General features: G+C 44.3%; 1 protein-coding gene across 1 annotated transcript in view; it reads left to right on the top strand.

Annotated features, from left to right (window-relative positions):
• The window catches only part of LOC130130640 (phospholipid-transporting ATPase ABCA1-like), a 302,901-nt gene that overhangs the window by 19,575 nt on the left and 270,081 nt on the right, over positions 1–13,245 (top strand). Inside the window, exon 6 of the mRNA XM_056300397.1 lies at positions 8,133–8,330. Coding sequence (XP_056156372.1) covers positions 8,133–8,330 — 198 coding nt within the window. The remainder of the gene's footprint in view (positions 1–8,132; positions 8,331–13,245) is intronic.

The following is a 13,245-nucleotide window of genomic DNA, read 5'->3' on the forward strand; positions in this document are numbered from 1 at the left end:
ATTACTGAGAACTTAGTAAGGGACTTTACACACAAACTTTACGAAGTTTGTGCGTAACTTGGTAAAAATGTTTGTGATTGAGTGTAATCTAAAAAAAAAAAAAGCTTTTATAAGACATTAATGATTTTGAGTTTTTTAAATCGACATAATCCCCACTGTAATCTGCTATTCTTTCTCAGCTTCTCCCTCAGTCTATCTCTTGGTATTGCCCATGTGGTTTCATGGGAGGTACGGTTTCTCATAAAAGGCCGTACGTGTCTAGAGATGCAAGTAAGGTGTTCAGTCACTTTTAACATGCTCAAACAAACCAGTCTGTAGATGAACGATTTTAAGTTTTGCTGATGTATCTTGCTTTTCTGGGTTGTTGGCTGGCTAAAAACTTTTGTCAGCAAAGCTATCTTTAGCTCTGTTAAACCCCGGCAATCGCAACATCTTCGCCAACCACTACTGACCAGAGCTGTTGACTTTGGGTGCTAAGATGGTGCTGGCTGTTGCGCTTTTCGCAGTACAAGCTGTTGACATATTGGATTTAAAAAAAAAGGATTTAAACCATAGATTTAAAGAGTTTACTACCATCAGCAGGACTGCAGATACCTTTTCCTAATGTAATTAACCTATGCCATTCTCATCCATTATTTCCATTGTGCAGTTGTTGTTGTTGTTGTTGTTCTTCTTCTGGCTGCTCCCGTTAGGGGTTGCCACAGTGGATCATCTGTTTCCATTTCTTCCTGTCATCTGCATCTTCCTCTGTCACACCAGCCACCTGCATGTCCTCCCTCACCACATCCATAAACCTCCTCTTTAGCCTTCCTCGTTTCCTCTTCCCTGGCAGCTCCATATTCAGCATCCTTCTCCCAATATACCCAGCATCTCTCCTCCACACATGTCCAAACCATCTCAATCTAGTCTCTCTTGCTTTGTCTCCAAACCGTCCAACTGGAGCTGTCCCTCTAATGTACTCGCTCCTAATCCTGTCCTTCTTCATCACTCCCAATGAAAATCTTAACATCTTTAACTCTTCCACTTCCAGCTCCACCTCCTGTCTTTTCATTAGTGCCACAGTCTCCAAACCATACAACATAGCTGGTCTCACAACCATCTTGTAAACCTTCCCTTTAACTCTTGCTGGTACCCTTCTGTCACAAATCACTCCTGACACTCTTCTCCACCCACTCCACCCTGCCTGCACTCTCTTCTTCCCCTCTCTTCTGCACTCCCTGTTACTTTGGACAGTTGATGCCAAGTATTTAAACTCATCCACCTTTGACACCTCTACTCCTTGTGTCCTCACCATTCCACTATGTAGTCCATCTTGTTCCTACTCACTTTCATTCCTCTTCTCTCCAGGACATACCTCCACCTCTCCACACTGTCCTCAACTGGCTCTCTACTCTCACTTTCACTACTCTCACATTCACAGCCACCTAATACTGATAAATCACCATGTATTAAAAGTTTTTTCTTTGCATTTTTTTCTCGGGTATTCCCCTGGGCCCACTAGGGCTACCATCATGTGTGTGACGCAAAACGTCAACTTGATGCATAGAAGAAGTTCTCAATCGGGAAAAAAGAGGAGAGGCTGAATTAAAAGCAAAGTGTTGGCTTAATTAATTTTTTACGGCAAGTAAGCATGCGGATAGGAACGACACAATCTTCAGTCTCTGGAAATTCCTTTATTTCAACCACCATCACAGCGGTTGAGTGAGATCTCGATTTATAAATTAAAAGCCACAATTTTATAGCAAGTAACCAGAGCGCTATTAACTGTATGCATTTTACCAGAGCTACCGACATAAGCCTCGATCTAAGTCTACGTAAGTATTATGATAAGTATTATGATTTCCGGTTTCCTCCCACAGTCCAAAAACATGTAGGTCAGGTGAATCAGACTTGCAAAATTGGCCCTAGGTGTGAATGTGGCGGCCCTGTGATGGACTGGCGACCTGTCCAGGGTGTTTCCCCGCCTTCCGCCCAATGACTGCTGGGATAGGCTCCGGCATCCCACAACCCTAATTAGGATACGCAGCTTGGATAATGGATGGATGGATGGATATTATGATTTTCACCACTTCTTCTGAATGCATGCAGCCCATCTAGCGGCTCACCGGAAATGGTTTGTGCTCATCCCCAGTGCATCATGTCTGTTGCCGGTCAAAGCAGATTGAGCGTCAGAGTCAGGGGCTGGACAGTAATTCAGTATTATCATTTATCATCGTTTGGTGGTATTGCATCAGGATGAAATAAGGATATTGTTATATCATGATACACAATATTGTTGTCTAAATGAATGATGGCGAGAATCTGCTGCCTGAAATTTCTCACAAAATGAGCTGGGAACTACTTGAGGGAGTGTTATTTAAGAACCAATTTTGGTTTGATATTATACTTTATACTTTACCAGACAGTTCAATGTGATGAACCTCAGTTGGGTTCTTGAGTTTGATATTTTTGGAAATGTATGCAGATATCAAAGTTCAGAGTCTTTACTTGTCACGTGTGAAATAACATGGAGTCCATTCTGGACTATTCAGTGTTTGTGATGAGGGATCAGGTCAGCAACATATGCAAAAACAAGTAATAACATTAATAGAAAGGCATTAATTTAATCGGAGTCAGAATCACGTTTATTGGCCATGTAAGTTTGCACATATATGGACTTTGACTCCAGTTTGACTCCGGTTTCGTGGCTCTCTCAGTGTGCTTAACATAGAACAACACAGGAGCGTCCGGGTAGCATAGCGGTCTATCCCGTTGTCTACCAACATGGGGATCGCCGGTTCAAATCCCCGTGTTACCTCCGGCTTGGATGGGCGTCCCTACAGACACAATTGGCCAAGTCTGTGGGTGGGAAGGCGCATGTGGGTATGTGTCCTGGTCACTGCACTAGTGCCTCCTCTGGTTGGTTGGGGCACCTGTTCAGGGAGGAGGAGGGGGACTGGGGGGGAAATAGCGCAATCCTCCCACACGCTACATCAATCAATCAGTCAAGTTGCATTTTATGTAGCGCTTTCCACCTAGTGAAGCTCCTCGCTGTCAGGTGAAAGGAAGCAGCTGGTGACTGTATCGGAGGAGGCATGTGGTAGTCTGCAGCCCTCCCTGGACCGGCAAAAGGGGTGGAGCAATGACTGGGATGGCTCGGAAGAGTGGAGTAATTGGCCGGATACAATTTGGGGGAAAAGGAAATTCCAAAAAAATTTTGTTTCCCCCTTTAAGGTGAAAGTACTAAAGTATGGCAACAATAAAGAAAAAGTTATATTTTATTTACATGTCATTTATAAGATACCATGATGTATGTCAATACTGTGTAAAGTTCCCAGAGACTGAGACGATCACAATATTAACATTTTCCAAATTTCCCAGCACTTATGAGAGGCTGTGTACAGTAAGATTTTAGTGAATAAATGCCAATATCTCTCACCCCCCCCCCACACACACACACAAAGACACAACTTTTCAGGGATCCCTCCAAAAGACCTTCTGTTCAAACACTGGAGGAGAGACAGCTGTTGTAGGTAGTGACTTGGTCGTCGGGGGCTGCACAGCTGTCGGAAGGGAGGGGGCGATGTAGCGTTCATCGGGTGAATGAGATCAGACTTTTGTAATGTTTTTGATGTTTTGCAGTGTGACAGGGCATTATGCATTTTCCTCGAGTATCTGGGCAGGGACCTGGAACACGACCGCTTTGTGTCAGTCAGAGATGGAGAGCAGCATGTCAGTCAGGGCAGGAGACAGACCGCTGGAGCGAACTACCAACTAAGTCCAGAGTGTGTAATTGTTATGGGCGGGGAAGGTAAAATGTTGACTAATATCTGGTCAGTCAGGTAGAGAAAGAAGGTCTGTTGCAAGGGTGTGTCTGTCGACTTGGGGTTTCATGTGAATGTCAAAATCACCCAGGAGGAGCACATTAGGTGACATGACGCAGACAGCGGTCAGCAGGGAGCACGGTTCAGCAAGTAATTCAGCTGATGGCGTGGGCAGACAGTAGATAGTTGAAATGATCAGTTGGCGGAGAGCAGACAGTATGACCATGAGATGTTCAAAGGTTGAACACTGAGGAAGATTTACAATTTTAGCTCTGGGAGCGAAGCAGGAGAGAAGAGTAACCCCCTCTGCCACTGCAGCTACATGAGGGATGCAGGTCAGTGTGTGAAAAACCACATGGATTGTTTTGATCGAGGTGATAGTAATCATGTGTGTGTTGTTGCCTCTCAGTGAAGGCCAGAACACACAGGTGCTGGTCGATGCTTGTGAAGCAAAAAAAAAAACAAAAAAAACCCCCACAATGGTGGTGTCTAGCATCAACTTGATGCTCCACCACTGCTCAGAACAATCTTTTATTCCCCATTGTTTGTGTTCTTACAGGTTTGTTTTCTTTGGGGAAAGGTGCTAGGGCAGTGCTAAAAACTGATGAACATTGCATTATTCACGTGCTTCAGCTTGGTGCTCCCTGTTTGCATTACAGGCAACATTTGACGCTAGTCGTTTGGCACAGTTCTCTGCTTCTGCACAACTGTGTGTGCGCATGGGTGGCCTTAAGCATCTGGGGGCCCGTTTCAAGGGCTAATGTGGGGCCCCACCCCACAAAAATAAATAAATAAATAAATAAAGGAGAAGGGGGGGGGCAAAGATTCAAGTTGGTTTGTATCAAAAAAAAATTCCCCCTTTTTTCCCCAATTGTATCTGGCCAATTACCCCACTCTTCCAAGCCGTTCCAGTTGCTGCTCCACCCCCTCTACAGATCTGGGGAGGACTGCAGACTACCACATGCCTCCTCTGATACATGTGGAGTCGCCAGCCACTTCTTTTCACCTGACAGTGAGGACTTGGACAGTTGGCTTGGCGTCAACTGTCCAAAGTAACGGGGAGTGCAGAAGAAAGGTAAAGAAGAGAGTGCAGGCAGGGTGGAGTGGGTGGAGAAGAGTGTCAGGAGTGATTTGTGACAGAAGGGTACCAGCAAGAGTTAAAGGGAAGGTTTACATGATGGTTGTGAGACCAGCTATGTTGTATGGTTTGGAGACTGTGGCACTAATGGAAAGACAGGAGGTGGAGCTGGAGGTGGCAGAGTTGAAGATGCTAAGATTTTCATTGGGGGTGATGACGAAGGACAGGATTAGGAATTAGTATATTAGAGGGACAGCTCAGGTTGGACGGTTTGGAGACAAAACGAGATTGAGATGGCTTGGACATGTGTGGAGGAGAGATGCTGGGTATATTAGGAGAAGGATGCTGAATATGGAGCTGCCAGGGAAGAGGAAAAGAGGAAGGCTAAAGAGGAGGTTTATGGATGTGGTGAGGGAGGACATGCAGGTGGCTGGTGTGACAGAGGAAGATGCAGAAGACAGGAAGAAATGGAAACGGATGATCCACTGTGGCGACCCCTAACGGGAGCAGCCAAAAGTAGTAACTTTGAGGAGTTTCACCAGGGGGACATAGCGCGTGGAGGAGTCCTCTATTCTCCTCAGTCCCCACCACCCCTGAACATGTGCCCGAACCGACCAGAGGAGGCACTAGTGTAGCAAATAGGACACATACTCACATCTGGCTTCTCACCCGCAGACATGGCCAATTGTGTCTGTAGGGATGCCCGACCAAGCTGGAGGTAACACGGGTATTCGACCCAGCAATCCTCGTGTTGATAGGCAACAGAACAGACCGCCATGCCACCCAGACGCCCCAATTACAATATATTTTTGGACTTAAACTTAAATGCATTATGTGCACTTTCAGCATCACGGACAGCTCAACATAGAAATAATCCAGAAAATTCCCTGAATTAATAACTGAAACAATGACATTTTTGAATTGGAATGAGGAGACGCCTTGCCCTTCACAGCAACTACTAGGGACCTTTGTCTGCCAAGCGTCAACTAGTGGTGGTTCTCGTGTGTCACCTTTGAATGAAGTAACCATAGCTCACCACTATATATATATATATATCTTATATATAGAGCTTATATATATAGCTTATATATATATGTATGTATGTGTGTATATATATATATATAAACTGGGTGAATTATTAAATTCTTGCATGTCAGTTGGGGGTCCTTTGGGAGGGTGAAACAGGTGAGACAGCAAAGGTCGCCGGTGTTTGTGTGTGTGGCTTTTGACAGAGGATGATGAGTTTGTCAGTTGGGAATTCAGAAATAAGCAGGCTTTTGTCGCTCCAGGAGCGAACATTGAACAATTCGGTCAGCGGAGGACTAATGTTTTTCAGTTCTAAGATAACCAGACGAAGATGCGTTCATAGATCGACCCTACTGGTGGTGAGGTGATCGATGAATGATCCAGATGTGGGCTTTAATCGGAGACGTTAGCAAATGTAGGTAAAGGGGGGGTAAAACTTTTAATTTTATGTGGCACCTTTTTAAACCAAGGTTCTAAAGTAGTTCTTAAGGATGTAGAAACAAAACCAGCCAACAAATAGCCTCAGACAAACACAAAGTGTAAAATGTCAGGTAGAGCAAAAAGCTGGAGAAAAATGATGGGTCTTTAGATGTTTTTTGAAAGACATGGTAATAGATTCTGATAATCTAATGTCAGGTTAGAACTTAGCTTCAGACGTACGGCAGCAAAAGCACGCTTTAACCTAAACCCAAAGCTCTTTGTTTGAAGAGCCTAGTAATCTAATGGTCTTATACATCATATGTAGCTGCAACAGTTTTCTTTATGTAGTCAAGGGCTTTGGCAATGCAGTGGAGCATATCTGACTTTTTTTCATGCATGCCAGTATGTTACAAGAAGAGGTTTGTATTTTTCTCATAATAAACTTTGAGTTCAAGGTTTTGAGATCCAGAAATGTGAGAGCTCTTTTCTCTCTCTCTCTGCTTCGTTCTCCTCTCAGGCAAGGCCCCATGCTAGTACACAACCTTTGTTGTATGCCTGCCTCTTCCCCCCCGCATTAAACCCCCCCCCACCCCACTTTCTGTCTATCGCTATTAAGTGGAAGGATATTTGGGGCCTCCGGGTAGCATAGCGGTCCTGCTCCTCACCTTTAAGGCCCTTAATAACCTAGCTCCTTCGTATCTGTTCGAACTCTTTCATATCCACACGTCCTCCCGCACTCTCAGATCCTCTTCTGCTCTCAAACTCACTACACCATCGGCCCGCTTGGCTACCATGGGGACTAGAGCCGTCAGTCCTTCTGCCCCCCGCCTATGGAACTCTCTCCCACAAGACATTCACAACATTGACTCTCTTTCAACCTTGAGGGTATTGTCTACCCCGCTTTGTTTTGATTTTATACTTTCTGATACAGTGCTGCTTGTTTTTACTGTGTTCTGTAAGGTGTCCTTGAGTGCTCTGAAAGGTGCCCACAAATAAAATGTATTATTATTATTATTATTATTATTAAAAACACGGGGATCCTGGTTCGAATCCTCGTGTTACCTCCAGCTTGGTCGGGCATCCCTACAGACACAATTGGCCATGTGTACGGGTGGGAAGCCGGATGTGGGTATGTGTCCTGGTCGCTGCACTAGCACTTCCTCTGGTCGGTCGGGGTGCCTGTTGGGGGTGGGGTACTTGGGGGAATAGCGTGATCCTCCCACGCGCTACGTCCTCCTGGTGAAACTCCTCACTGTCAGGTGAAAAGAAGCGGCTGGTGACTCCAAATATATCGGAGGAGACATGTGGTAGTCTGCAGCCCTCCCCGGATCGACCGAGGGGGTGGAGTAGTGACTGGGATGGCTCGGAAGAGTGGGGTAATTGGTGAAGTAAAATTGGGGAGAAGAAGATGGAAAAAAATCCACAAAAAAAAAGTAGAAATATATTTAAAAAGGGTCTCTAATAGCAAATATCCACCTTTAATTGTGTGTATATACATGTGCAATTGCAAGTTAATGTTTATATCGCTCAGTTTTGCGGTTTGTGTTGCTCTGATGGTGGATGGCACTGTATGTGTATATTTTCACGACAGTATATTTAAGGGGTTAGACTGTTGCAGAATAAGGCTTGAATGACATTTGAAAAATACTTGGTGTGTGAACTTGACAGTTGACCTATGCTAACAACAACTTAAACAGCACAACACAAATGCACCCATATCATCAAGAAGAAATTCTTAAATAAAATGTGGAAGGATATAAGGTTGTTGTGTCAACTTCTGCTAAAGTTGATGTTTTTTCCCCCAGATGATGGGCGTCCCAAGGCCAGGCACCCTGCGAAGCATTGTGTGTGAGGGGACAAATCAACATGAATATATTCAGTTCAGCAGCCCGGCTGAAAAGAAGGCCTTTCAAAATGTCACCTGCGCACTCAGTCCACAGCAACTGGCAAACAGCCGGCAAGTTGTACTGCAAAACCTTGATGCAACAAAAGTGCTCAATAAGGTGAGACTGTCCGTCTGTTATTGTGAACCGTTCAGGGGAAAACGTTTTTTTTCCCCCACCTTTTTTAGCCGTGTTGTTTCAAGGTTAATGCATTGTGTTACACTGTACGTGATAGTGTGACATTGTTTATCCATTTCTTTTTTTTTTTGTGGTGTTTTTTTTTTTTTCCCTTTTTCTCCCCAACTGTACCTGTCCAATTACCCCACTCTTCCGAGCTGTCCCGGTCGCTGCGCCACCCCCTCTGCCGAGCCAGGGAGGGCTGCAGACTACCACATGCCTCCTCTGATACATGTGGAGTCGCCAGCCGCTTTTTTTCACCTGACAGTGAGGAGTTTCACCAGGGGGATGTAGCGTGTGCGAGGATCACGCTATTCCCCCCGCTCCCCCCTCCCCCCCCAAACAGGCATCCCAATCAGCCAGAGGAGGCGCTAGTGCAGCAATCAGGAGACATACCCACATCCGGCTTCCCACCTGCAGACACAGCCAATTGTGTCTGTAGAGAAGCCCGACCGGAGGTAACACGGGCTGGGTGCTGCACTTTTTACACGCCTTGATTGCCTGAAGTTTGAAAACATTCAAGTTTGAGCAGAAAAATAGTCTACATCACCAAGCATTTTCTTTGCTGTCCAATTAGTACAGCAGTGGGGCGGGCGGGCCTTCTCAGCTGAACCTGTTTCCAGAAAAGAAAACCCAGACTGACTGCTGGGTCCGCTTGGCTGACAGACTTTAACTTTCAAAAATAGGCTACATTATATATGAAAATGAGAATAACATTGCAACACAGCTGTTGCAGAGAAGGCCGCCAAAGATGGCGATTCACTTTATTGCACAATTTCGGTGGTGTTGCAGAGATACAGCAAAGACTGCTCAATAAAATGACTGCTTATTGGGTGTTATCCCTCCAACATTTTATGTAAAGATAGTGTTGAAAATTTTAATTTTTTCCCTTTAAGCAAGTAAAACCAGAAGTCACTGGTTTTGGCAGGAAGATTTACAATTTACAAAAGAAAGAGGATATCAGTCTGGGTCCAAAATGTGGTTCATGACGAAGATGATTTTGTGCGTCAGTGTGTTATAGCATTGTATTGCTTCGGCAACAGAAGCGAGTAGGCATGTAACTGACTATTTGCAAATTAATGTCTGACACATCGATCGACCAATCAGCATTAAACTACTCTCTCCACAGCCTCCATCATATGACTGCGACACTGTTCCAGTACCCCACAAGAGCAACAGAGAGCAGCAGCTCAGTAGTAGATGAAGCTAGATAATTTAATGGACCAAGCTAAAAGAGAAGGGAATGGTGAAAAGGTTTTGTTGGGGAAACTTTAAAACAGATTTATGTCATCCCAAGCATCGTCACCATGTTAATGTCACATTAAAGCAATAACAATGTAGCTTGTCTTGGAAGTGTACTATACATAGCAACAATAGCTATGAGGGGCGGGGCAGAGTTAAATCTATTTAGTCCCTGCTTAAAGTACAGTGTCGTTTTAAGGTAACAAATTATATTGCTGAGCCTTTAAAAGATGACTGTAATGGTAATTATGTGATGATAATAATAATAATAACAATAATAGTTATGGTGATGATGATGTTGATGATAATAATAATATAACAGTTCAACTTAACACAGAAGGCAACTATTTATAAATTACATAGATAATGTTCTAGCTGTCACTGCTGGTGAAATTAATTAGCATCAATACCAGTCTGCAAAACTAATCCACAACAGTATTCCCCTTGTTAGGGATAACCCACTGGCCAATATTAGCCAATGATCATGTGCAGGTTTAAAAGCAACAGTCGATAGTCTCTTTTCAGGCTATATCACATGGCGTACATCATGTGCTTTCACACATAGTCTCGTGTTTTTCTCCACGACCAATTTACTAAATAGATAAATAGTATTTACATACACACACACACACACACACACACACATATCGATAAGCCAAAACATTAAAACCAATGACAGGTAAGTGAATAACATTGATTATCTCATTACCTGTCAGGCGGTGGGATATATTGGGCAGCAAGTGAACAGTCAGTTCTTGAAGTTGATGTGTTGGAAGCAGGAAAAATGGACAAGTGTAAGGATCTAAGCGACCTTGACAGTGGCCAAATTGTGATGGCTAGATGACTGGGTCAGAACATCTCTAAACCGGCAGGTCTTGTTGGGGTGTTCCCGGTATGCAGTGGTCAGTACCTACCAATAGTGGTCCAAGGAAGGACAACTGGTGAACCGGCAACTGGGTCATGGGCGCCCAAGGCTCATTGATGCACGTGGGAAGCAAAGGCTATCCCGACTGGTCCAGTCCCACAGAGGAGCTACTGTAGCTCAAATTGCTGAAAAGGTTAATGTTGGTTATGATAGACAGGTGTCAGAACACAGTGAATGGCAGCTTGCTGTGTATGGGGCTGCGTTGCTGCAGACTGGTCAGAGTGCCCATGATGACCCCTGTCCACCGCTGAAAGCACCTACAATGGGCACATGAGCATCAGAACTGGACCATGGAGCAATGGAAGAATGTGGCCTGGTCTGATGAATCACGTATTGTTTTACATCATTTGGACAGCTAGGCGCGTGTGCGTTGCTTACCTGGGGAAGAGATGGCACCAGGATGCAGTACGGGAAGAAGGCAAGCCGGTGGAGGCAGTGTGATTCTCTGGGCAATGTTCTGCAGGGAAACCCTGGGTCCTGGCATCCATGCAGATGTTACTTGGACATGTACCACCTCCCTAAACATCGTTGCAGACCAAGTACACCCCTTCATGGCAACGGTACTCCCTGATGGCAGTGGCCTCTTTCAGCAGGATAAAGCATCCTGCAACACTGCACACATTGTTCAGGAATGGTTTGAGGAACATGACAAAGAATTCAAGATGTCGCTTTGGCCTTCAAATTCCCCAGATCTCAGTCCGATCGAGCATCTCTGGGATATGCTGGAAAAAAAAGTCTGCCCTATGGAGGCCACACCTTGCAACTTACAGGACTTAAAGGATCTGCTGCTGATGTCTTGGTGTCAGATACCAGAGGACACCTTCAGAGGTCTTGTGGAGTCCATGCCTCGATGGGTCAGAGCTGTTTTGGCGGCATGAGGGGGACCTACACAATATTAGGCAGGTGGTTTTAATGTTTTGGCTGATTGGTGTATACTGTAATGGGGAAGGTTAATGGTGCACCGGTTTGCTTTAGTGACCTGCTGGTCCTGCTACTACTACTACTACTACTACTACTACTACTACTACTACTATTACAAATACTGTTACTATTGCTACTACCTACAAGAGGAAGAAATGAAAGAAGCAGAAGAAGAATGACAATAATTCTATAGCAATCACAGTAATGACAAAGAGGAATGAGTCGAAGAGGTTATATAACTCTTTTCATTAAAGATTCACAAATATATTTGTTCAGATATTTGTTTGTAAGGGCAGTGAAAACAGGATATGAAATATAAAAGTAGGGGGGCCAAAAACCATCATACAAAAATAATTCCAAAAAGAAAGACAGGAGTAAATGATGTGTCCTTGGAAATGTGGTATCTTCATTTGGGGCATTAGGATATTTCTGATATTTCTCATCATTGTGTCTATTTAATTGGTTAACATTTAATTAACTGCACAAGATGAAGGTTTTATTTCACTATTTGTTATCAAGTAAACACTTTTCACAAGTTATTTTAACAAAGTTTGAGTGTACTCTTTTCATCATTTTATATCCATTGTAAGTTTATGCTTTGAAATAAATTGGAAATGTATCAGATTAAATGATACCAACAATAATTATTATTGTATTTAAAGATAATGATGATGGGTGGCATGGTGGCGCAGTGGTTAGCACGATCTCCTCACAGCAAGAAGGTCCTGGGTTCGAGCCCCGGGGTAGTCCAACCTTGGGGGTCGTCCCGAGTCGTCCTCTGTGTGGAGTTTGCATGTTCTCCCCGTGTCTGCGTGGGTTTCCTCTGGGTACTCCGGTTTCCTCCCACAGTCCAAAGACATGTAGGTCAGATGAATCGGCCGTACTAAATTGTCCCTAGGTGGGTATGTGTGTGAATGTGTCGGCCCTGTGATGGCCTGGCAGCCTGTCCAGGGTGCCTCCCCGCCTGCCACCCAATAACTGCTGGGATAGGCTCCAGCATCCCCGGGACCCTGAGAGCAGGATAAGCGGTTCGGATAATGGATGGATGGCGATAATGATGATAACGAGGAGGAACATCTAAATGAGGTAGTTTGAAGTTGAATAGTTTTCTCCAAGATCACACTCGTCTGCACTACCTTAGCGCAGTAGTGAACTTATTTATGGACTTATCAGACCTCTCTCTAAATATTTAATACCGGCATACTTTCCCGTGTGACTGAGTGTGGGAGTTCATATGTGAATTAGTTCTCGGTTGAGAAGTCATCCTCGGTGCCACTCGGTGTTAGCCATTACCATGTGTACATCTGTTGTTTTCAGCAGCTGTCCAAAATGCATGCAGTCAATTGGAAAATATTTGTTTATCAGTGCAGGGCTCTTTTGAACCTGTGATGCCCCTCAGAGACAATGAAAGCCTGCACTTCCCTTTGAGTTTTATCTTCGAGCAAAAATGGACAGTACAGCAAATCCAATAAATAAGTGATAAGGCAGGAAGTTTGCAGCAGAGAGCATTAGAACAATTTAAGCCACAGGCATTTTCAGGCAACAAAAAAGAAAGCCCAGACCAGATATGGTCAAAAAAAAAAAGGAAAGAAAGAAAAAAAAGGAGGTCTTCAGTGCCTCAAGCAAAAGGGTGTAAAAGAACATCAGGCTCTCACCCGCTAAGCTTAAAGTTGCTGAATAACTGTGATAACAACCACAACAACAACGTGCAGAAAAGGACAAGGAGAAAAGTCAGAGTTTATCACATAGGTTGTGAGTGGCAGTGGGTGA

The sequence above is a fragment of the Lampris incognitus genome, chromosome 20, assembly GCF_029633865.1.
Source record: "Lampris incognitus isolate fLamInc1 chromosome 20, fLamInc1.hap2, whole genome shotgun sequence".
In the NCBI taxonomy this organism is placed as follows: Eukaryota; Metazoa; Chordata; class Actinopteri; order Lampriformes; family Lampridae; genus Lampris; species Lampris incognitus.